We start from the raw sequence: 27,780 nt of genomic DNA, 5'->3' as shown, positions 1-27,780 counted from the left end.
TCCAACGACGTAACAACTCAATATGCAAGAATTACGTACATAATTCTAAATAGGCATCAAATAAACACAAAAGCAGACAGAATGTATAATCAATGTAGGTGATCATGAAGTCTACCCATTACTATAAGAACAGAGAGCACCGAGAAAAAAGATCGCGTTTCTAGTTATTATTCCACCCTCATTTTAAACTAATAGGATTTGGATGTTTGTTGTTGAATTTTTAACGTAGCATAACAGTTTGAATCGTATTGCTACGATGTTTGCAGTGTGGCAGTTTATAGTGATGACTAGCACTGGGGCATTATGCCGCAGACACGTAGCATCGTGTCCCACCAGACACATTATCCTGATACTAAGCCGACAAGTCCCATCACTAACTTCTTCATGCTGAACGCAAAGTGAGACAGCTGCAAGTAACATTTTTTATAAGTCCTTGAAATGACTTGGCCGGGGTTAGAACCAACGACCTCCCGCATCAAAGGCAGATGCTTTAACCACTTAGGCCACCGGATTGGTAAATGTTACAGAGACCTGATGGATCCTTTTGAATGTCATAAGAGGTGAATGTTGGATAAAGAACCACTGTGACTCAGTGGTTAGCGTGTCTGATTTGCGACAAAAATGGTACAGGTTTGAAACCTACCATCGAACGCAAGTCGGCTACTGTGGTTTGACCTTAAGCAATGTATACCTACTTGTGTTACTGTGCCGCAAAACACCAAAACCAATCATTGCAAACTGCTTCACCACTCATTTTGTTTTTATTAAAGCGTAGAATGGTACACGATTTTGTTGTTTTCTCTTACGAAAAATGTACTGGTGTATTTGTTGTTTGTTGCAAAACTGTGGACTTAAGTCGAGATAAAAAGTTTTCATGTTACCACTTTGTTAAAGCTGTATTTTTCCTCAAAATGACGAATTTTGAACTACTATAAGAAGTTCGTTCTTTCTAGCTCATGCCGATATAAAAGCTATCTGTCTCCCCCCTCCCCCCGAAATTCATCCAGTTCGTCAAGCACATCATTTTAGTTTTCTGGAATCACCCTGTACTACAGACTAAAACGCATCGGTTACAATAAATGGTGTGGAGGTTTCGTAAACCAGAATCTTTCTCCATGATACGTTTTGCCAAAATAAATCGTGCAACATTCATTGTGTTTTTATGTTTTGTTTGTTTTAAATTCGGTATAAACCAGTTTTACCAGTAAATCAGTTTTCAAATCGGGCTCAAATCGTATGGAGGGGGATTACCGCCATAATTATATGCATGTATTTTCTAATCTTCCTTGATGCATTATTGTAAATGGCTGCTTGCAAGTGCTACTTTCATAATTCTATCAATGTATATCGTATTCATCATTGATGCAGATTGTACGTGGCATGTTGCAAGTGCTACTTTCCTTTTGCATTATGGTCAATGGCTGCTTGCAAGTGCTACATTCATAATTCTTGTCATGAATTTTCTATTCTTCATTGATGCAAGCTGTAAATGGCTGTTTGAAAGTGCCTAGATCTACTTTCCTTCTGCGTCCTTGTATCTTGCAATTTGCTAACTACTGAATTGATTCTGTAGTTTTTCGTATGGCAAATGCTACGTCAGTTATTACAAGTTTTAATATTCCATTTATAAACTTGCTATATCACAAGTTACACAAACTGCACCTTCCAAAATCATGACTATAATGTAGCATCAAGCACGTTGCAAGTTAGAATCGAGGCAGTTAGCATAAAATAATGCCTCATTATGACAACAGATGGCGCTGTGACACGTCAATTTTTTAAAATACGACTACTCCCCTGACCCTAGCAACAAGAGGTTATACAACTTTACGGCATGTTTGTGCGTCTTATTTAAAATATCATTCGAATTAAATTACAGCAGCTGACATCTTAGAGTATTATATTCGGAAGAGAGGTGGCTTGCAAGTAGCACAAAACAAATTAAATGTATCAAATTGTATACAAAGGGATGTATTTGCACAGCGTCATATTTCCGCTAACCCTTCCCACTCCATTTTATTTGAACATTTTGTCTGTTTAATTTACCGCTGCCGCACGGTGGCAGAATAGGGTAGCCGCTTACAAGAAAGATTAAAGGCCCTAATTTGTTTATATATTCTCATTCACAATGTTATCAGTTTAGAGCAGATTTATTATTTTAGAGTGCAGTGCAAATACTCCTTTTTGTAGCAGTAAAGACCTCATCAGGTCTGAGCAAAGTGCAGATAATAGCACCTAGAGGCCATACTTTCATTTCTTTATTCACGAGAGAGAGAGAGAGAGAGGATTCTGTTTATTTTCTCAACACTATGTAATTAAATTTTACTGTTAATCTGCAGTTTACAGTGGCAGTTTAATTATATATATATATATATATATATATATATATATATATATATATATATATATATATATATATATATATATATATATATATATATATATATCTATATATATATATATATATATATATATATATATATATATATATATATATATATATATATATATATATATATATATATATATATAAGAAGTAAGGTAAATAGTCGAATTATACAAAATTATTATACATGTATGGCATGGATGATTATGCAATAGACAGCAAGTATTGTCACTAGTTGTCTGTGACAATGTCATGTCTCCAATTTCATTTTGGGGCCCCGAGTGGCCGAGTGGTCTAACGCACTCTCCGTTACGATCACTGCCATCTCACCTCTGTCTGCGTGGGTTCGAGTCTCGGATTCACCCATTGTGGGTATGTGAGAAAGCTTGCCAGTAGGTTCTCGTGGGTCGGTGGTTCTTTCCGGGGTTATCCCGGGTTCTTCCTCCACCATTAATACTGGCCGCCATGTATAGCCTATCGTGTGCTGAGCAATGACGTTTTAATTTCGTATTAAATCTCCAATTTCAATACAATAGCAAGAGGCAAATGACTTGAAACAAAGACACCACATACAAAGCATATATGCTACAAAAATATGAACTTATTTCATTATATAAGAAAAGAAATTCTAAGAGTATGAAATATATTTTCTAGATGTAAACAATGAACACGTCCATACAATTATGAGATGCTTTATTTCGACAGATATCAAACTGAAAACTACATATTTTTTATTATGTAAAACCGTATTCATCCATATATGAGGTAATATTTATAGTACAGATAAGATGACTGATTGTATGGTACCTCAATGATAAAACATCAGACTCCTTTGGTAGCAAATTGAATATAAATAATATTGCTACTGCTACCAGTAACCAGATCAATTTGTTTGTGTTATTACTGCTACAATAAAGTACTAAAAGTGTTTGATACATTTGGATATGAAATTAATGTAGTAGTTAAAAAGATTAATACAAATTTTTACATGTATCTTCTACATATGCGATTGTTTTCTGTTTGAAGAACAAGACACCCCCACATAATCTTCTAAAATATTTTTAAAGTTTTTAAGGCTAGTCACAGCTCAAGTTGTTGTAGCATCCACCATCTACACCAACCCACATAATCATCTTTATTTGTCTGTGATTTTATCATTATTGTATCATGTTTAAAAGATAAGTTTATATTTTCATGACACAAAAATACCAATATGTGACGGCAACATAGTCTGAAAAGAAAATTTTCATACAGGAAGGCAATTATAAGGAACAAATACCTGGATTGTCTTGTTACATTGTTCTTATATATTTATTTGCCAATCCCTTTTGTTTTTTCACTTTCACCTGAATAAAACATGAATGAAGACAAGATTGTCACACAATGTGGCTTATGGATTGGACATACACTCATCATTGCAAATTCTGAGGAATTAAAACTGTAAATTCTGGATTGGCCAAGACACATTACCTTTTGTGTACCACATACATTTGTAAATTATGACTCAAGAACAGTCAGGTTATATTCCCTAGTGTCTGTTTCAAGAATTAACCCCCAAAAACATTCCATTACTGGATCTGTATTCAATATATATATACTGTACAAAAAGGCTCACTTTTTGATGAATTTATTTTGTGGGCAATAAAAACAAGTTGTTTGTACTTGCTATGAGCTAAATCCGTGAAAAGGATTATATTTTATTTGTTAATTTGTTATTTCTGATACTTTGACCTTCACGAAACTATTATATTTATGAACCTGAGATGAAATTTTAAATTTGGCCTCTTATCCCTAATGTATGTCTTGGAATAATGGATAAGGTAAATTCCATAATTTAAATGTCTTAATCACTCAGCAGAGAGAGAGAGAGAGAGAGAGAGAGAGAGAGAGAGAGAGAGATTCATAAGAAAGTTAGTTTCTTCACAGAATACTAGAAACCACCTGCCAATTTCTGACTGCAGTTGTAAGATATCTGAGCAGAAAGTAACAGCTACTTTATAAGCATGCAAGTCATTTTAATGTGAGTTATAGGCCCCCCAAGTACTATTCCTCAGAGAAGACACAATACTGGGTTTTAGAAATTAAACCACACAAGTACCAGTTTGTTACTTTGTGAAAAATGGGGTTGTGTTGTTGTTGTGGGGTTTAACGCCATTTTTCAGCACACGATAGGCTATACATGGCGGCCAGTATTGATGGTGGAGGAAGAACCCGGAAAGAACCACCGACCCACGAGAAGCTACTGGCATGCTTTCTCACATGCCCACATTGGCTGAATCTTAGACTCGAACCGCCGCAGACAGAGGTGAGATGGCAGTGATCCGTAACGAAGAGCGCTTTAGACCACTCGGCCACTCGGGGCCCCTGGGTTGTGAAGTGGCAAATTGTATGTCGATCTAACAAGAAATCATTAGTTGAGACCAGACAACCATTAATTAGATTTATGGAGACAGGCGCGTATCATATCGCCATACTACCGAGTACGGTAACGTCCTTTAGAGGGAGAATTTCGTTCCTAATTAAACATTTGTTTATACAGCAGCCAGGCGGACAATTAGGACAAGGAAAACTTCATTTTCATGGTAAAGTTGTCACATTTGAGAGAAGGCAGAAACTCTGTTACTCAAACTACCAGGGTCAAGTTGACCCTGACTTTGGCGCCTCTGGAAAAAGGCGGCAGAGATATTTTATTCTGATTGGTACGTTAAATGAGAGGGCGTGTTCCAACACAAAATTTCATAGGTTTTAATAACGCCCGCATCGAATTTTAATCAGTCTAAGCTTTTCCTACAAGAGGGGACCCAAAGGTTACGACTCCGGGAATTTGCAAGAAATTTCCGTAAAACTGTTGTCCAAAAAGGGGACGATTGTCGAAAGGAACCGACGAACTAATTTACCGATTAGAGGGAGGAACGTTGAAAGCAAAGGTAGTGTGACAATTCCATGTAATTTGTTGATGCCATATATAATGCTTTGCTGAAGTTATTTAATTGTATCTGCATGAATATTTTTTCTATATTCGTGTAATAATTTGCTTTATGAAGTATAACTGTGTTGAGTTTATGCATAGAAAGTTGTACATTAGTCTTCTTTAGATAAGTTTGACGAATTGTTTGAATTTGTCGTCTTGTTTGCATAAGAATTATGTACTAAGAATTTAATACATTATATTAGTTAATATGATTACAAGAATCCGTGTGAATTCGCCGAATTTAGAAGATTTCACGTATGATTAAGAATAAGTGTGTATTGACGGAAATGATCTAGTAATTGATTGACGTGATGTATCCTATTTATTCACTGTGTAAATTGAGGCTGGCTCAGAACCCCAGGCCTCGCGTATGTGTTAATGTGTAAGGTCAAGGCGTAACGAATTAGCCATTTGACTAACTAGGGTCATTATAGGACATGTGGAGTCGATTGATAGCCTTAGCGTCTGTTTAGCACTGATAGTGAAATCTGATAACGAGGGAGAATCATGAAGAATTAACCGTTTCATAAATAACGGGAAATTTAGGTTGTCTCTATTTATATTTATCTAAAAGGGAGAAAATAGCTCCAGAGACGTATGTAACGAATGAGGGATGTTATTCTGAGACCTATACGGAGAAGCATAGAGAAGAGTGCAGTGAGACGTATAATCCTGTGACGCAATCCTGCGACGTATTAAATTCTGAAGACTTATTCTGAGAGTGTCCTGAGACGGATGGTAGAAAGTATCATCCTGAGATCCAAGGGTCTGAACAGCGACAGAGGAAGCAAAAACAGACTGAGGACGAGCAGGTTATGAAATCGTACAAGACGTTGACTTCGATTGTCCACTCGATCCTATGATGAACTAAATCTATCAGTAAACAGATCGGCTATTTTATTTAAATCTATTTGCGTTTTCTTTGTATTTCGGAGAAAGTTAAATTTATAAAAGCAGAGTACATTCCTGATGTAATGAATTTTCACAGTGTTTGTATGTAATTGATTAAATTGTAGGGGGCCCCGAGTGGCCGAGTGGTCTAAAGCGCTCTTCGTTACGGATCACTGCCATCTCACCTATGTCTGCGGCGGTTCGAGTCTAAGATTCAGCCAATGTGGGCATGTGAGAAAGCTTGCCAGTAGCTTCTCGCGGGTCGGTGGTTCTTTCCGGGGTTTTCCGGGTTCTTCCTCCACCATTAATACTGGCCGCCATGTATAGCCCTATCGTGCTGAAAAATGGCGTTAAACCCCACAACAACAACAACAACAACAATTAAATTGTTTGTTTACATGTACGGGGGCTCGTGTTGGTTTGTTCTATATACCTGCTCAGATTCCCTATCTATACCACCTATAAGTTTCACCACTTATATTTCTATTTACTCGAACCGGGCAATAACATCGAGGGCGGTCAACCCCTAGATAACGAAAACCAAAACGGAGGGACAATCACTCCCCCCGTGTAACAGGGGTCATTATGAAAAAATGGAGACACCTGATGTACCTGCTGGTGATGAGTGGCCAGTGAGCAATCAAGTTGTTGTTCCTAAGTCATATATACAGGAATGCATAATCTAGCCCATAAAACTCCTTAAGCTGGTTATTTTGGTGTCAATAAGACTTATCACAAGATCCTGAATCATTTTTATTTGCCGAAAATTAAAAGTGATGTTTATAAGTACCATATATCTTATCACACTTGTCAAATGGTAGGAAATCCCAATCGGAAGATATCTAAGGTACATATGCAACTTATTCCTGCATTTGACCATTTGACAAGCCATTTAACAGAAAAATGGTAGACTGTCGGTTCTTTACCTGATACCAAGTCAAGCAACCAGTACTTGTTGATCCTAATGTGTGCATCCTCAAGATTTCCATAGTCTATTCCTTTCAAGAATATTAAAGCAAAAACTGTTCTAAAAGTTTAGGCAATGTTTTTAACACTTGTTTGCCTCCTCAAATCTGTCCAGCAAATTTTTATGTTTATTTCTGTCCAGCAAATTTTTATGTTTATTTCCAACAACTTATGCATGAATTAGACATCCAGCAGTTTAATTTTTCTATCTGTCACCCTGAAAGTAATGGGGCTAGCTCAAAACTGTCCGAAAACACTCTCATCTACCCTGGATACAAGTACACCATTATACTGAATCATACCTTAAAAAGGACAGTGATCAGTAAAATCCTGCATTGTATAATTTTCGAGTAAAATCAGGAGTTTTTTTCTTCCCCATATTGGTATTTATCACCAAACGAAAGACCATGACTACCCTAAAACAACAATAGACTGTCCCAAAACACCCTCAACTACCCAGGATACATGTAGGCAAATAAATGGAACAAAGCCAAATAAAAAGACAGTGATCTGTAAAATTCTACCCTGTATAATTATAGAGTAAGATCAATAGAGTTTATTTTTTTGTTGTTACTTGATGAAGACTGTCCCAAAACACACTCATCAACCCAGGATACATGTATACAATTACAATGACTTAATGAAATATGCAGTTTTGCTGCATTCTTTTTCTCTTTCTTTCTCTCTCTTTCTTTGATCATAGATAATTCACTAAACTACTTTCATATTGCAAAGAGCAGCACAATTAACAAGTCAGAATCATGTGTCACTACATTCATATTTCAAAAATTCTTTAAAGCTTTTTTTAAAAAATCTTTAATGTGACAAAGAGCAGCTGAATAATTAGAACCCAAGGGTGCTATATTTCTATTTTTAAAATTCTTGAACCAAATTATTAATTTTAATTGGTTTGATAATGGTATCAATTACAATAAATAAAAGTAAAATCTCCTGTAACATCTTTTGTCTCTGATTATTTCCACATTTAGAGACAAAAGTTTTAAAGGATGCAAACCAGTTTTAAAGCTGGGTTTTTGGTTGGTTTTTTTATATATAAATACATTCAAAGGTTGAGGTTCTGTACATTAACAATCCAAATTAAGTATTGGAAAACAATTGTACACTAAATCTAATCTTTCTAATCGCAAGTAAACATTTTTATCATGATAAGATCATGATTTTCCACAGTTCGATTATTTCGGTTCTTGCGGTAAAATATGTTCCAAAATGAAGATGGTGATAAGAATAAGAACACCTTTAAGGAATGCTTAGTTGTTTTTTTTTTAAAATGTCGTTTTACCTATAAACTTGGTTTTTTATGTGCTATTGATGTTGCTCCGAAATATTTTATTTTCGCTGGAGCTTATGTACAAAAGTAACACAGGAAAAGATAGACAGCTGTGATGTGCGTCAAAATGGGTGACGTACAATGCAATCCTTACAACCAGGGTTCGTCTGATGAAAGCTTGTTAAGAAGAGGACGAGGGAATATATCATTGTCATTTCTGATCCTTGCTAAAATAACTAATGTTTCCAAAGTAATGAGAGATATCACTAAGAAGTAGATTTCTTAAACGGTGAAGGTAAATACTTAAGTGCGTCAAAACTGGGGTTGAAAAAGATGGACCATCCTGCTGTACTGTATGCGTTTTTGTTTTCGTAAGGTGCTATAAATGACTTTGATTTTCGAGAAAGCATATGGTTTTAGAGACGATTAAAACTTTGTTGCTAACGCACACCTTAAAAAAGGGACTGAAAGAGTTACCGACACAAAATGAATGTCGTAAAGCTCCTTGGGGAGCATTCATTATTTCTGGTAAAGGAAAAATCTTTAGAAAATTAAAGCGCCGTCTGTTGTCATAATGCCTTGCTAATCTCTAGTATGCCATTATGACAAAAGGTGGCAACATGAGTTGGACAACAAAGACGATACTGATAAAACTTTGTATTTACATTGTTGCAAGTCCAAATCTGTATGAAAACAGCAGTTGGGATGATGTAATTGTAAAGTTTATAAACAGAATATACAAAACTTGTAATAACTGACACAGCGTTTGTCATACGACAAACTACAGAATCAATTCAGTAGTTGGCAAATAGCAAAATACAATGATGCAGGAGGAAAGTAGATCGAAAAACTTGCAAGCAACCATTTACAGCTTGGATCAAAGAAAAATAGAGAATTCATGACTAGAATTATGAATGTAGCACTTGCAAACTGCCGCGTACAATTTGCATCAATGAAAATACAATATACATTGATAGAATTATGAAAGTAGCACTTGCAAGCAGCCATTTACAATAATGCATCAAGGAAGATCAGGAAATACACGTATATAATTATGGCGGTAATCCCCCTCCATAAAATCGTGTGGTGTTCACTCTTGAACAGAGACTGCACGCATGCCTTTGATAACCGTAGCGGTATTTATGGATTGTCTGTATAAAGTCGCCTGTACCATATTGACCTTTTCACCGGTTGTTTCCATGTTCGTGACAAAAAGCAATTAAAATCACCCCAGGTTGTTATTGTTTTTGGGTTTCACATACCAACTCTGGCCGAGCATCGAACCAACGCGGACAGAGATAAGATAACAGTGATCGATAAAGACGAAAGTTTTAGAACACAAGGCCACCCGAGGCCTCTACCATGGTTATTAACACGTTGTTTTGTCTGCTTGACAAGTAAGGGACTATATTCACGCGTTTAATAAATGGAAATTCTAGATATGCTTCATAACCCCATATTGAAAAGGGATTGACCAGTTAAGAAATTACATTTCAAACAAAAAGAACTTAAAACACTTTTCCATTTTGACACATCACACAACATCCATGTTAGTTTACCCCCTATTAATTCTTCACAGCAAATTTTCAATCAAGTTTTGTCTTTTTACATAAACCATAAACATTCGTAAAAGAGTATTTAATTCACTAAGGACCTACTAAGATGGATTTGGCAATGACAATAAAAGATGAGTAATTTTAGAGATAACTAAATTTTGTATCACAATTATTCCAAAACGGAGTTAAAAACCTCTTATTTCGCTGAAGTAGCAGGTTCATAATTTCCAAAAATTATATATCGATAATTTTTCCATGTTATGTGAAAACTTTAAACCGAAGACAATAAACTCAGCATAACCCCAATTTTAGGTTTATAATCTGGACATTATTTCTTGTTGGTACCGATCCAAACTACTAGAAAATTTTAAATAATGCTATTGATAATTTCGACATGACATCATCCCTGGCATTCAAACAATCAAACACCGCTATCTGACTCATTCGAGTAGCTCAATGACCCAGTTTTCTTCATTTCAGACCTTTGTCTCTGATGGCAATGAAAATCCTTCCAGCCTGCTATTTTTGTTTTAAAACTAAATATTTATTACCATTAACATGTTAAAACGTATTCCCAAGATTTTCCAAGATTCATTTTGAGAAATTCTATGATGTCGAAACTAGACACTTGTAATGCAAGACAAAGGATAAGACCCGAGTAAACCACACGTTTTCCCCAACCGGAACCGGGCGTCAAGCCTGTTATAACTAGTATGTCGAAATTATCAATACCCATTTTAAAGCAGATATTAGTATCTGAACAAGTAAATAAGAGTATTACGTCATCAGTAGCATAATGAGAGAAGTGATACATCATCAGCATACTGAGATCAATAATCTATCATCAGCATACGGAGATAAGTGATGCATCGTCAGCAGACTGAGATAAATAATGCACCATCAGCAGACTGAGATAAATAATGCATCATCAGCAGACTGAGATAAATAATGCATCATCAGCAGACTGAAATAAGTAATACATCATCAGCAGACTGAGATAAGTGATGCATCATCAGCAGACTGAGATAAGTAAGGCATTATCAGCAGACTGAGATAAGTAAGGCATCATCAGCAGACTGAGAAACGCGATGCATCATCAGCCTACTGAGATAAGTAGTGCACCATCAGCAGACTGAGATGAGTAATTTCTCATCAGCATACTGAGATAAGTGATGCATCATCAGCATACGGAGATAAGTGATGCATCATCATTAGACTCAGATAAGTAATGCATCATCAGCAGACTAAGTAATGCATCATCAGCAGACTGAGAAACGCGATGCATCATCAGCGTACTGAGATAGGTAATGCACCATCAGCAGACTGAGATCAGTAATCTCTCATCAGCATACTGAGATAAGTGATGCATCATCAGCATACGGAGATAAGTGATGCATCATCATTAGACTCAGATAAGTAATGCATCATCAGCAAAGTAATGCATCATCAGCAGACTGAGAAACGCGATGCATCATCAGCGTACTGAGATAAGTAATGCATCATTAGCAGACTGAGATCAGTAATCTCTCAACAGCATACTGAGAAAAGTGATGCACCATAAGTAGATGAGATCAGTAATGCTTCATCAGCATCCTGAGAACTAATCCAGGTTGTATTACGAATGTTTATTCTCCCAATATCTTGTTTTATCATAAGAGCTAAATCCTGTGCACACAGGATAAAACTATTACCCTCCTGTCTACACATTTAGATGAGACCAAACTAATTAGAGATTTCACCATTAGCACTAATGACATATTCTTATATTTCCATTAAAACAAGGTTATATTCAATTTATTGCTGTTGTTTTTAAAATAATCGTAACTTTATCAATAAATGGTCGTGAAACCAACTGTTGCCGTCATATTAATGCTTAACATTTCCCTCCAATTTATTGTATAAATATTGATTATCATTAAGACAAGAGACAGTGGTGTACATGGTAGTTTTAGTTTAACGGATTTTAAGCGGTCAGATATGGTAATGTTAGAAACAAATTCTACCTAGTTCACATCTGATACTGATAAAGATTCTGACCCATAGGAGTTGGAGTCTGCATTTGTCATCACTGTTGTTTTGATAAACTATTGCCCTGGTGTAAAACTAAAGAATTGTTCTCTGTAAAGGCAGTCGTCTTGAGCCCTAGCTTGGGTGAACATTAAAAAATTGGCTGGGAATATACTTTGTGTTGGATGTTATTGTTTGCAACTTTTGTACCCCGTAACAATTTTGGTGGCAGCGATGGGATAGCAAAGTTGTTGGAAATTTGACAGTAGCATTGAAACCGCACAAGTACCAAAGTTTTGTCTGAGTAGTGTAGCTGCAAATTGCTATTGGATATACTCTGTAACTTTGTGTCAGTGATTCCTGTTAAGCCAAGGATAAACAAAATAAGGATTGAAATGACGACCCAAGGTAGCGTTATAGATGAGGAAGTAGGAACGATTGTTGAAGAACACAGCATTGCAAGGGATAGAACCAGACGGAAACAGCAAACAAATTTGATGCAATTCACAGATATTGAGGGAGACTTCAGTGGTGAAGAACCATATAATATGGAAATAGAGGAAGAGCAGCCTGTAAGAAAACTAAAGAAAACACAGAGCAAACTAAAAACATCCAAGGACACCAACAGGCAAACTGAACGTGACCGGTTACAGTTAGAGACGGAATGTGCAACTGAGAGACAAAAATTAGACTTTGAAAGGGAGAAGTTGCGAATGGAGCACAGTCTTAAACTTAAAGAGCTGGAGTTAGAGATCGAGAGGGCGAAACATTAGAAAGACATAGATAAAAAGAATGACAGCCTACCATTCAAAGTCAAGCTTCAAACTTACAATCATCAAGCGAATGAAGACATTCTTACATTTCTCTCAGAATTTGACGCCGTGGCTGATCACGCCAAATGGGGCGAAGAAATGAAAACCCTGCAACTGAGAACGCTGCTAACAGGGGAGTCAAGAGAGGTAGCACAGCAAACAAGTAAAAGCTATGTTGAGCTAAGAAAGGCCCTGATAAATAGGTTTGGGAAAAGACCTCATGAATATTTCAGCCAGTTAGTTAGCATAAGGAGGGATGCTAATGAAACATACAGAGGTCTGATGGCACGTATAGAGCAGTATTTAACACGGTTCATTGATAGCCGTGATCCACATAGATGTTTAGCAGATGAATACTTCTTGAAGGCTCTCCCACCAGTGCAGGCCCAGTGGATAAGGCGCAATAAAGGTAATGGTTCTCTTGTCGATGCTGCTGAGGATTATGTTTTGCCCATCAATGACAGCAAATTCGACCCTAAGCACAGCCGACAACAAGCAAATAACCAAGCATCAAGTTCACCTCAGTCCAAGAAAACTGGTTTGATAGAAAAATCATATGGAGACAAAAAGTGCTATAAATGTCACCAGAGGGGTCATGTTTTGCGTGACTGTCCCAGCACAAAACAACAAAATCAAGTAACCTGCTTTGTCCAGAATACCATTGGTGAACGGTTAATAAATGTACCTTGAACAGTGAACAACAAGGAAGTATTATTTGTTAAAGATACAGGCGCAGAAATGACCTTGATACGTGAGGACCTTGTCGATAAGTCATGCATCCTTGAAGGACAGAACCTGACACTCTACACTGCCATTGGGAAGCCTTTTGAGGCGAAATTAGCCATAGTAGAATTAGACACGCCATACTACAAGGGTCATGTCCAGGTTGGACTGGTATCTGACTTGGCAGCAAAAGCGCTGCTGGGTATGGACATTCTACGTAGGAAAAAAAGGACTATGGTAGTAAAGAGGAACCAGGCAAGAGCGCAGAAAGAGGACGCTGAAGAAAGTGAAAGGAAAATAAAAGAATGTGGGGTCCGATCCCATGAATTGGATGACGTGCATCTAGATAGGCTATTTTCGGACGAAGATAGTGATCATGGTCCTGATGATGATGAGGATGACATCCATCGTGAAGATGAGGCTGATGACAAGAACTTGTCGCTTGATCAGCTGCACGATGTTAATGTGGAATTAATTTCTCAGTATCAAAAGAATGACAGCTCGTTGGCTGGATTGAGAGAAAAGGCCCTGTCATATGCAAGTGAAGTAGAAGGCATGGACAATGCATTTTTCTGGGAGCATGGAATTTTAAAACGGAAGTGGAAGTCGTCGGATGGAGAAAAATATGGAATCCAATTAGTTTTGCCAAAGCAGTTACGTCAAGCAGTGATAGAGTTGGCACATGATAGACCGCTTGCTGGTCATCTAGGAAGGGAGAAAACGAAAGCAAGAATAACAGCAGCATTTTATTGGCCAGGAATGTTTGGGGATATTCAGAGGCACTGTCAGGCCTGTGATATCTGTCAAAAGACAGCAAGGAGAACAGGGAAGGAGAAAGCTCCAATGGTGTGTCCAACAATTGTGCCAAGATTGCGATGGATATCGCTGGCCCACTACAGCGCACAAAGGCGGGGAACAAATATATACTAACCATAGTAGATGAAGCTACCAGGTATCCGGAAGCATTTCTTTGAAGGACATTGATGAAAAAACAGTGGCCAAAGCCTTATATGGCCTATTTAGTCGGGTTGGTATACCTAGGATTATCCTTACAGACCAAGGTACCAACTTCACAAGTACACTTCTGAAAGACCTCTACAACATGCTGAACATCAAGGGGATCACAACTTCTCCTTACAGGCCACAGTCCAATGGGAAGGTCGAAAGATTGAATGGCACACTCAAAGCTGTCTTGAAGAAACTGTGTTTCACGAACGGTGAAGACTGGGATGTGATGCTGCCTTATGCACTGTTTTGCTATAGGGAGGTACCACATGAAGCAACTGGGTTTTCGCCGTTTGAGCTGCTGTATGGTTGGTCAGTAAGAGGGCCGATGGAGATTCTTAAGGATCTATTCACCGTGAAGGTGAGACACATAAGTCAGTTGTTGAACATGTGCTGTCGATTCGCCAGAGATTGGCTGATGTAAGTGAGTTAGTGAAAGAAAATCTGACAAGAAAGTTAAATCATGGTACGACAAAAATGCTACCAAACGGGAATTTAGGCCGGGAGATGAAGTCCTAGTTTTGTTGCCATCTGATGCATCGAAGATGAAAGCTCACTGGAAGGGACCTTATCGGGTCATTTGTAAGGTCAATGATGTTAATTACAAGATTAACATTGGTGGTAGGCGAGGACAAGTAACCTACCATAGTAATCTATTACATCAGTACAAGAGAGCTGTACTGTTATCAGCAACTGTGTGTGATGAATTTGATGGAGGAGGACGGATTGACTTCCCACTGGCCGACATGGAGAGTTTGGACAAAATTAGTCTGAATGGTAGACTGATGAAAGAACAGCGAGAACAGGTGCGAAAATTATGCTCGGAGTTTGAAGACGTGCTAACTTCAAAACCAGGCAAAACCAACTTGATCACTCACAACATTCGAACAGCAACAGATATTCCAATCAAGCAGAAACCCTATCGTATTCCCCATGCAAAAAGGGCTGCAGTCAGAGCTATAGTAGACGAAACGTTACAGCAAAAATTGACAAGGAATGGACAGCCAGATCGTGTTACATGGGATGAGACAGCTGTTAAGTCATTCAGTGACTTGAAGAATGCACTTGTAAAGACACCTATCTTGATCAATCCTGTTTTTGAACGCCCATTTGTACTGCAAACAGATGCAAGTGATGCGAGCATTGGAGCTGTTTTGAGTCAGTAAAATGACAATAAGGACGAACATCCGATAGCGTATCTCAGCCGCAAACTATTGCCCAGGGAGCAGAATTATTCTACATTTGAGAAAGAATGCCTTGCGATAGTATGGGCGATAGAATCTCTTCACTACTACTTGTGTGGTGCTCCATTCAGTGTAGAAACTGACCATAACCCAACTAACTTGGCTAAGCCAAAACAAAGGAAAAAAACAACGGCTTCTGAGATGGTCCCTGTGTCTGCAACCATGAGTTCACGATCAAATACCGTCGGGGAGCAGAGAATGCAAATGCTGATGGATTGTCACGTGCTGGAGTCTAAGACTATGTGTTTTAGTGTTCATTCTTTTGGACTTATCTGAATTAAGACCCATATGATAATGTGTATTATAGCTTGTCTACTAATTAAGAACTTTCGTAATGCACATCAGTTTGATTTTAAGTGAATCAAAAATGTTTGTTTTAGATGTTATGCTAAATGTTGTATTCGGAATATGGAAATATTTAGCGAGTCATTGAATACTTGTACTATATACTATTTGATAGAACTCTAATTGCCAAGGAGATGCTAGACCTTTTAAATTTCTTGAAGTAAGGTAATTCCATAGAACTGTATACAGCCAAATATTAACCCTTCAATCTTGCTTGTCCATCCTTTATAATTTCTTTTCAAAAACTAGTTTTCTCTTAAGGGGGAAGGTGTTGCCGTCATATTAATTCTTAACATTTCGCTCCAATTTATTGTATAAATATTGATTATCATTAAGACAAGAGACAGTGGTGTACATGGTAGTTTTAGTTTAAAGGTTTTTAAGCGGTCAGATATGGTAATGTTAGAAACAAATTCTACTTAGTTCACATCTGATACTGATAAGGTATAACGGTACCAATTGAGCAAGTCCAGGTGGCCGGAGCTTAAGGTGTATGGAACATTGTATTCAGAATTAAAGAACAAAACTAGCTGTGATTGGTGCATTATGTAAGAGTTGTACTTTCTGTTTGGCTTAAAAAAATGTTGAGCCTCTTGGCAAAATGTGAGTTTGTGTTAATTTCTATCTAAATCATATTTTGTATTTTTTATGATTTTTTAAAAATATGGTACACATGGCTGAAAATGTGCTTGTTGTGACTAGATAACTCTTACCCCTGTCTAGTTCCAGTAGAGTTATCTCTCTTAAATGCAATGGAGTACCTGGTTATGTCATTGTCAAATTGACAATCTAGCATTGTTCTATATGACAGTGTGTGACATGCATGCCCAAGTAGGACAGAAAGTATATTTATTTCACGAAACATTAGCATTGAGGTATATGGAAAAACAATTGGTACCGTGATACCATAAAGATTCTGACCCATAGGAGTTGGTGTCTGCATTTGTCATCACTGTTGTTTTGATAAACTATTGCCCTGGTGTAAAACTAAAGAATTGTTCTCTGTAAAGACAGTCGTCTTGAGCCCTAGCTTGGGTGAACATTAAAAAAATGGCTGGGAATATACTTTGTGTTGGATGTTATTGTTTGCAACTTTTGTACCCCGTAACACTAACTAAAAATGCTTTTGTAAAATCAATTAAAAGAAAAAATATAGGAATATTGTGCTTTTCTTGTAAATCCTTAAATTATCTAAGTTTCTTATCTTCTGTCCAATCTATCGACCTTTTAGAAACTGTTTGAGCCTTATGTATAACTATGACGAGCAGTTTTGATTCTCCTTACAATACATACAGAAGTAATTTAGAACTGAGATGGATCTCCGAAATGAAATATAATTTTAAGGTTTATCACCTTTTGGTATACATATAAGAACTCCTTGTTTCACAAAGTTTGTACTCAAAGTTAACAGACTCTCCCTTGAAACTTTCTTTTCCACAAAACATAATAATAATAAAATACTATCTATCACTTCCTTTTTTTAAATTATTTTGTTAAACATGTGCAGCCTGCCTCAGTATAGGACCATTTAAGCAACGTTTTATATGAATCATTAGATCTAGGAAAGTTTGAATAACTATACAGCGTTTAAAGATCTTTAGGAACGAGAATATCCTTTTGGTATAAATTTATATAAAACATCTGTAAAACTTCTTTCTGTTAAAGAACCATTACCTTAAACAATAGGCAGTATCATTTTACTTTTATAATTTATTTTTTCTAAATATATGAAGTATTTGGTAAATTTTTTAAATCCATTTAGCTCTAGCCCGATTCCCCAATCTGTCCATCTTTATTTTCCAGATATCTTCGAACTATTTCTTATTTTACTCTTGCTTTTTTCCCCTCAAATTTTCATAATTTAATCATACTGTTTCTCTCTTCTAAATTGCGTATACCTGCAATTATTTCATTTTCCTGTCGACCTTGGATTTTTAACTTACAGTATGTATTTTTGAATTGTTGATCATCTAATTACTAATTAGAGTACTTAAAAAACAAGTTAATCATCTACTACACATTCAAAATCAGATTAAGGTATAGCCTCATTTTTCAGTATATGAACAGTAATTTTAACTTTTACGATTTCTACTCTTCTAACATAGTCATGGTCTTTAAATAATGACTTGCTCAACTTCTATAACGTTTTTTTTTTCAAATTTCCTTTTGGCCAACTATATTCTCTTTCCATGAAGGTGATCAGTGATATATCCGGGTTCACCACCGTATTTTCAGTCATTGTAAATAAATGTTCTGAAAAAAGACCAGTCTAGCTCGTTTCACAGGATTTCATTTTCAACAGGTTACAGTATACCTATCGATTCTTACATTAAGTCACATTCTATACAGCATCTATATTATATTCTATTCAAGGAAGTATACGGAATATATTTCATTGTTATGAAAATTAACTGATTTCCTAATTTCTTGATACTCCACAAACCATGACAATTTTGTGTAGCAAGATTTATTGACTCAGACGTGTGTGTGTGTGTGTGTGATTTGGATTTTTAACGTAGCTTTAACAATTTGCAGCCATATTGCTACGATATCTGCAGTGTGACAGTTTATAGTGATGTCCAGCACTGGGGCATCATCATCCATCATGTCGCAGACACGTAGTCTCATGTCCCACCCAGACATATTATCCTGTCACCAGGCCGACCAGTCCAAACACTAACATCTTAATGCTGAACGCCAAACGAGGCCGCTTTTACTATAATTTTTTATAAGTCATTGGTATGATTCATCTGGGGTTCGAACCCATGACCTTCCTTATCTGAGGCGAACGCTCTTAGCACTTGTGCCTCCGGAGCGGTATATTGACTAAGACATAAACGTGTATGTACTCTGGTTATTCTTTGTGTACATAAAGAAACTTATATATTGCTGATTTTGTAAATAAACCATACGTACAGATATCCTTTAACAACATGTTGTATATTTTACAATATCAAGAATACTCTTATTAAAACTTGCTGGTGATCTGGTTTACAGTCCATGACTGGCGCGTGTTGTAACAGAACAGAAGATTAACAACATAAAAATAAAGTAGAATGTTTTTGAAATTAAACCGTACAGAAGAGAAACCACAAACACAAAAGAACAAAAGAGTCCGTCGAAGGGACTGGCTCTTTACTGGGCGAAAAGAATTTCCAGGAATTCAAAATAAGACAATTTCTTTCTCTGAACTGAGGAATGGTGAAACTATCTTTGATATTCTTCAGCAAAAACAAGACTTTTTCAAAAATGGTCGCCGTCTTGAACATATTGGATGCTAGATTGGCAACATTTTCATTTAGGACCAACACAAGTCTTCTGGCGGAAGCCACATGTTGATATGAGTTTCCGTTATCAAGAAGTAATCCTAACAAGGTTTTCAAGATGGCTGGAATGGGTGACATATTGGATGTCAGACTGTCGCCATTTTCATCTAGAACAATTAGATGTCATAAGAAGTCTTGTTGTGAGAGCATATTATGGATATGACCAGCAATCAAGGATGTCAGACTGGCACCATTTTCATGTATAACCAACTAGAGATCAAAGGATGTCTTTAATTGAAGATCCTCGTCCTGACATAACACTTCATCAAGCAAGATGACCGTTGAAGGAAGTGACCATATTGGATGTCTGAGCTGTACTATTTTTAGTTAGACCAATTAGATATCATAAGCAGTCGTTTAGTATATTAAAAACTTGCTAATACGGCATTTCATTGAGGAGTATCGATAACATGATTTTCAGGTAGGCCGCTGTGGCGGCCATGTTGGATGTGCAAGCGTTGACATTTTTATTTAATGACAACTAGACATCATAAGAAGTTATCTGGTGAAAATTCCACGAAAATATTACTCTTTGTTCAAGAGGAGTAGCGATAAGAAGATTTTTAAAATGGTCGCTGTGACGGCCATATTGGAATGAGATCAGCGCCATTTTCGTTTGGACCATCTAGATATCAAAGGAAAGTCTTCTAGTGGAAACCCCATGCTGACATGACCATCCACTCAGGAGGAGCAGCTATTACACAAAGATTTTCTAGATAGCAGCTATGGTGGTCATATCACATTTCGAACAGCGCAATTTTCATTAAGGACGACTATACATCATGGAGAATACAGACAGGTGAGAAACTTAATCGTCATAGTTCTTACATGGGAGAGGATCCAACTTCGACAGATTCTTCAGTATGGCACATCTGAGGTGAAATACATCAACATGTCGTGAAAGTATCGGTGAATGGGAACCCTTAGGAACGTAAATGAGTCGCTATTATATCCGTTACTCTGGTGAAGACCCTGACGGAAAGAAAGAGCCCAAAATTTAAATCAACTCCCGTTTCAGAAAAACCCGAATATTTGCTGAAGGCTGGGAATATGGCGGCGTGGAGATAGATCAACAGAACCACCCAATAGTTCGGGCTGACGGCATTCTTGACTGAGGCAGACGACTCCATCTTGAACCTCTTTTAAGGGAGGAACACCTTCACTGGGGAAAGATCTGTGACAAGTCGAAACTTTCCTCCTCTCTTTGAAACTATGAAAATCCAGGAAATGAATCCTTGACTTTGAAAATCCGGGAATCAATCACTGATTTTGTATGTTCTTGACGACTCTACTGCGCCTTTCTTGGATTTTTAGTAATGTGAATATGATCTACATTAACTAACCATCAAATTACATCCTTCAACCAATATGTGCCTTAAATTATACACAGAAATATACGAGTCTTCCTCTCAAAAGAACCGTGTCACTACAATAGGGTATTGTTTGGATGATGCATCATACAATGAGTAACTTGCCCATTATCTGTGTTAGTAAAATCTCGTCCGAAAATCAAATTATTATTCAAGTCACGGAATAATTTCCTTCCTTGCTTTCTATCGACCTAAACGAGCCTAATGTACATAGAGATTTTAAATCGTTTCGTACCAGGAAAGAATGTCATAGTATATTACTTGTGTTCGATGATTTTAATAACGGATTCGACTTAAAATCCACAATAAAAGTAAATGTTCCATAATTAGAATATATACAATAAACGCAATTAACTTTTCAGTATCAACTTATCTCTCGCTTGAGTAATGAAAACAACGCATTACATGCAAGTCTCGACTTGAAGCATTTACCTAAAATGCGCTCGTCGTCAAAATCAAGCGGCGTATACATAGGATGTAATGGAATGCAAACATCACCATATCTCGCAAGCTTATTATTGCTCAAGTGATGTGTACTTGACACCAGAGAAAACTAAAATCGAATAATGGGCTCTCCTTGTCCAAAAATAACGGCTTGTATAGTATTAGAGTGTATGCACAGAAACAATCTTCAAACGAGAACCTCGGTGGCCAGTTTGTAGAGCGTCAGTCTGATTCAAATCAGATTCACAGTCCTATGCAGAGATGTGATGGTCACCAATAAGACGTAATATTCGGTCGGCCTTGTGGTTCACAAATAAAATCCCAACTTTGAAATTTCTGAAAGTGACGCTTGTTATTCGAAATGCTAACGATAAGTCCCCCTAATATGAATTTGCAATGCTTTATTTGAAAAGATATACACATTAAAAGTAAGATATCATCAGTTCTATGGTATTGTGGTATTCCGAAGTTCTGGCATATATTCTATAGAGCGTCACCTATCATGTACTTATATACTCTACGATTTTAAGTTACTAGTTCGGAGCAGGCCCGGCCCAAGGGCAAGGCGAAAGAGGCAACCGCCTTGGTCCCGCGCTTTCAGGAAATCAACTCCGAAATGCAATTGTTTTTGCTTGGGGCCCCGCGCTCATCGCTTGCTGCCTTGGGCCCCCCATGTTGCCTAAATTAATGTTTATTTTCATTCAGAGGTATTTGGACGGTAAAATTTCATACGTGATTTAAACTGTTAATTGTACCAGCACATATCACAGCTTTAAACAATTTGCACAGAAGCAGAGATATGCCGAATAAATATCAGATTTCATGGGAAGTGGAACATTCGAATATGAGCTTTATTTTTTTGGTTAAAAAAATCATAATTACCAAAAACCTTTTCACTACATAAAGAATTAGAAAAGCATGTTAATACAGGGGAAATTTTAATTCGTTACACAATCAGTAATTTCCATATTTGAAGGGTTAGGCCAAGATGTAGCAATTGAAACCGATGTTTCAAATTATTCGCTGAAGGTCCCATTCACTCTGAAGTAGACAGGAAGTTTAAGCCTTCACGTTGGCTCAAGGTAGACAAAAAGGGAAGTAACAGACACGTCTTATAAAAGTGGCCATTAAAATATCAGTAATGTAAATTGTACATGCAGAACGGTTTGTAATATCATCTTTATGGACGTGTATGTTATGAGTGACTAAATGCGTGCACGATAAAAACCAAACAACAACGAATCATCGAGTGGTCAGATTGCGAACCGCTAGAGTTAATTACCTTGTGTTAACTGGGAATGGGGGTGGGGTGCGATTATTACTTTATCACTTTTTACTAATATGAACAAGATCAAATCGATGCACAGCATCAACTCGCCTAAAAGAAAAGTATTGCAATGACGAAATAGACGCTACATTTACATTCAGTTGGGCGAGATTATTTCTTTAAAACAGATGAAATCGTGCAATTAAAATTATAACTATATATCACTAAAAGTATATTTCGACAATGACGATTGTTTAGTTTTTATTAAGAAGTAACAAACGTTTTTTTAATGAAAGTTAGAGCAATGTTTTACGTTTGACAGTTTTTATTAAAATAATTGATACTTCCAAATCGCCCATACACAACTTTCAAAGTTATGACAATGCTTATATTATAGTATCAGGAATACAGCTCCGGTGGCCTAGTGGTTAGAGCGTCCGCCTCGGATGCGGGAGGTAGTGGGTTCGACCCCCGGCCGAGTCATACTGATTACTTATACAAATGGTACTAACAGATGCCTCGCTTGGCGCTCAGTATTAAGAGGTTAGTGTTAGGACTGGTCAGCCTGGTTTAATGGATAATCTGACTAGGTGGGACACCATGCTTTATGTATGTGGCATGATGCCCCAGTGCTAGACCATACTGCAGACATCGTAGTGATATGACTGGAAAATTGTTAAAGCTACGTTAAAAATCCAAATCACACACACCCAGGAATAGCAAGCGCAAAATGATGAAAACATTCCATTCGAATTATAGTCTCGAGTGCTGCAATCAGAAGGGTTCTTAGCTTCAAGAGCTTAATATATGCAGGGTTTTGATATGCATGGTATTAAGTAAAATCGTATGATTTGCAGTTTATATTTTTCATACTACTAGCTACAAAAGTTAAATTGAATCGAAACAGCACTGTTTTGGGATGCACATAATAGCACTATGGTGGGATACACAATATCACTATTGTGGAATACACATTTTATCACTGTCGTGGGATACAGATAATAGCACTGTTGTGGGATACACATAATAGCACTGTTGTGGGATACACATAATAGCACTGTTGTGGGATACACATAATAACACTGTTGTGGGATACACATAATAGCACTATTGTGGGATACACATAATATCACTGTTGTGGGATACACATAATAGCATTGTTGTGGGATACACATAATATCATTGATTTGGGATACATATAATATCACTGTTGTCAGATACACATAATAACACTGTTGTGGGATACACATAATAGCACTGTTGTGGGATACACATAATAGCACTGTTGTGGGATACACATAATAGCACTGTTGTGGGATACACGTAATATCACTGATTTGGGATACATATAATATCACAGTTTTGGGATACATATGTAGTAGGCTTACAACTGCACACATGTAAATTAACTTCAGACGAAATTTCAATGAAAGTGTTGACGTGTACTCCACCAAATATAAAAAATTTGTCTCCAAAATAGTGAAACTTATTTGAAATGTATTTAAAATCCTATTTGTAACTCTTGCAGGAATCTTCCCGAGAAGGTAGCAATGTCAAGGCCAATGAAGGTGATGAGGCAACAGTTGAAACGCTGAAGTATACACCAAACCAACGAGGTGGGAAATATAACAAGGTTTGTCGTTTGCGTTCTTACTTCATAAAAATTTGATTTGATTTTGTCTTTCTAATTTTCAAAAATACCTTCGTGTCTAAATTACAGATAATATCCAAGAATGTTTAATTATAGATTTGGAATTTTCGCCAGTAGCAGAGCATTTGTGCTTCACAAGCACAACAGTTTTCATTTTTCACCGTTTTCAGTAGTTCTTGGAGGATGTAAGGAGGATGTAGCAATGTGCAATCATGACGTTAGAAATGCAGTCATGACGTTAGAAATATAGAATCATCACGTTAGAGATGCAATCATGAGGTTAGAAATGCAATCATGACGTTAGAAATGTGCAATCAATTCACCAAATCATGTTGCCACAGCGTGATATAACAACGCTGCCATATATACCAAACAATACTGGTGCAATGTTATTGCATTACAGAATTGTTAGCTGAGGTGTTTTGTGATGTTGTAAAATATCTATTTTAAACGGTCAAAATCTGAAAGTAAGCATTGGCTCGACCCAAATTATGTTTGAATAGATTTATTATGTTCTTCCTTATCATAAAAATATTTTTCTTTCACTAATATCCAGTCTCAGCCTGGCCACATATTAAACCTTAGCTTTGTGTAAAAGCCCCATAAAACAATATTACATATGTTCATTGAGAACAAAAAAAGATACTCTCTCCGCCTTTAACGAAAAAATAAGAGTCACTTGATGGGAATAACATTCGACTTTTCGAAAAGAATTTTCGGGAATTCAAGCCAAGACCATTTAATATTTCCAACTGCTGAGTGTTGAAACCATATCTGATGTTCGTGAACGATACGATTTTGAAAATAGACATTTTGGCAGCCATAGTTGATATAAGATCTGCACAATTTTCATTTATGTCAAACTATACACCATTTGAAAACGTTTGGTGAAAACCAAATATTTATATTAGCATCCATTCAGAATAGTTAGTGATTTTTTTTCCTTCAGAATATACTGTTGCAGCAAGATCTGAGGTGAGATTGGCACCATTTTCATTCAGGTTATTATAACTGTTCTGGTAAAAGGATCCATTTTGATGTGACGTTTGATCTTAGAGAAGCACCAATAACACCATTTTCAAGACTGCTGCCATGGTGGCCATACTGTATGTCAGATCTGCACAATTTTATTGAAGATGAACCATAAAATGTCTTCTGGTAAAAACCCAATGATTTCCATTCAGGAGTAACGATAAAAATATTTTCAGAATGGCTAATATGATAGCCATTTTGGAAATCAGAATGGCGGTATTTACACGTAAGATGAAGGAGACATAACAAGAAAAGTTTTGTGAAAACACCATACTGATATGACCATATATTCAGAAGGGGTAGCGATAACAAGATTTTGTAAAGATGGCTGCTTTGGTTACCATAATGAATGTCTGGGCAGAATTGTTTCCAATTATTACTAAACAGAGATCATAAGAAGTCTTCTGGTAAAAAACTCATATCGAAATGCCTTCTGCCCCGGAGGAGTTGCGACAACAAGAATTTCAAAATATCTGCCGTAGCGTCAGTTCGACACCATTTTAATTTGGTATCAACTAGACGTGTGTGTGTGTGTGTGTGTGTGTGTGTGTGTGTGTGAAAATAGCTACAAGATGGCTGTTGTGGCGGCCATATTGAAAACATGAGCCCCACCATTTTCAGTTAGGATCAACTACACCTTATGATATATTTGTTGCAAAGATTCATGACAATCCTCCAAGTAGTTTAGGAATAGTAATGATAACAGTTGTATGATAACGTGTGGTCGTAGAACGGATGTCACACAGACGACAAAGAAAGAGCCATCATATAAGCTCCAGTAGAGCACTCCCCTTCCTCGCCATATCGTTTGTTGGGAACCCGTTGCAACTCTCTCTCTCGTACACACACACACATTGTTCTCTCACTCTCTCATTGACACACAAACACATTCACAAACTCTTTCTCTCTCTCTCTTTCTCTCGTACACACACACATTTTCTCTCACTCTCTCATTGACACACTCATACGCTCACAAACACACATTCACAAACTCTCTCTCTCTCTCTCTCACACACACACAATGGAATATGCCTTACCTCACATTCAAGGCGTCCAATTTGCTGCATCTTTTCATTAAGTAAACTCGAGAGCCTGTTTCGCTCCTGAAGTAGATTCCTTGCGATATTATTGACGTAATTTTCCCTAAATTCAGTCTCTCCTTGTTTTGCGGACCACGCATTTTCCAACCTAGAATTAGTCACAAAAAATCTCAACGACACAATAATAACCAACGATGCTAGGAAACCTACAGCTACACAACTTTTTAACGTCACCGACGGCATGTCTGCCTTTTTCTCGTTTGTTAAGTAGTTCTGATGCCACGGGTTTAACTGGCTGATAAATGATGAGTTTAGAAAGGCCCGTATATGCTACAGCTATCACGTTCAAGTGTGTACTCGACAACCGATAACGAAAGCCTACGCAGTTGTTATGTATGAATTTTGCCCTACTAGATGGCGATAATGGTCTCCAGTATACGTGTTGCCTTACAAGAGGCCTGATATGCTGGACATGTTTGCAGACAGAACATGCGTAAGTCAGACAGGTAAAAGTGTGACCTTGCAGCACATCTTATAACAACAGTACAATGTCCACTCCAAGCAGTGGATTTAGACGTTTGTAGGATACGCCTTATGTGGAATGAGGAGAAAACAAAATGGTCTATATCACGTGACCGCAGAAGGCAATATTTAGTATAATCACAGGGGCTCGTATCTTTGCTTTCTTGTCATACATGTACTATATAGTAACTAACAAATTTATTACGCTAGAAAGGAAATAAGTGTCATCCCTTGTAGTTATTATATATAGTACATGTTTGACAGGTCACTTGTAAGCAACGATACGTGCCTCTGTGAGTATAATAAGGTACACACAACGATACGAGCCCTTGTGAGTATAATAAGGTACACACAACGATACGAGACCCTGTGAGTATAATAAGGTACACACAACGATACGAGCCCTTGTGAGTATAATAAGGTACACACAACAATACGAGACCCTGTGAGTATAATGGTACTCATGCTACAAATCGTTTTCACTCATAAAACAACCACTGAATGGGTGCCACTTGTACACACGCTGAGGTATGTATGTACGTATGTATGTATGTATGTATGTATGTATGTATGTATGTATGTATGTATGTATGTATGTATGTGTGTGTGTGTGTGTGTATGTATGTATGTATGTATGTATGCATGTATGTGGAAACATTTGAAAAATGATAAAAGAAACTCGAAGAAAAAATATCGACTTTATTCCATAGTCTGTTGCCGAAATTTGACAATTCAGTGGAAATAAAAAAAATTACAAACACGCACGCACGCACGCACGTACATATATACATTTTGCATAGGGTTCAGTTGTAATGTAAGACAGAAAATATACATGGCCGTGTAATATATACATGTCAGTTCCTTGAAATACAACTCGTTTTATCATCGCAATGTGACTCAGCCTGAGATAATGATTTGGCGTTCTTACCTAATC

At 37.0% G+C, this 27,780-nt stretch overlaps 1 protein-coding gene across 1 annotated transcript in view; it reads right to left on the bottom strand.

Moving 5' to 3' along the window:
- LOC149801410 (uncharacterized) overlaps nt 1–26,941 on the bottom strand; it is a 40,415-nt gene extending 13,474 nt beyond the window's left edge. Inside the window, exon 1 of the mRNA XM_089955508.1 lies at nt 26,322–26,941. Within this exon, the coding sequence (XP_089811634.1) occupies nt 26,322–26,567 (246 nt within the window). The 5' untranslated portion in view covers nt 26,568–26,941. The remainder of the gene's footprint in view (nt 1–26,321) is intronic.
- Between the last annotated feature and the right edge of the window lie 839 nt (nt 26,942–27,780).

Source organism: Sinohyriopsis cumingii, chromosome 4, assembly GCF_028554795.1.
Source record: "Sinohyriopsis cumingii isolate HCF-2022 chromosome 4, ASM2855479v2, whole genome shotgun sequence".
Lineage (NCBI taxonomy): Eukaryota > Metazoa > Mollusca > Bivalvia > Unionida > Unionidae > Sinohyriopsis > Sinohyriopsis cumingii.
Note: the sequence above shows the minus strand (reverse complement) of the source record. Positions and strands in the feature narration are given on the sequence as shown.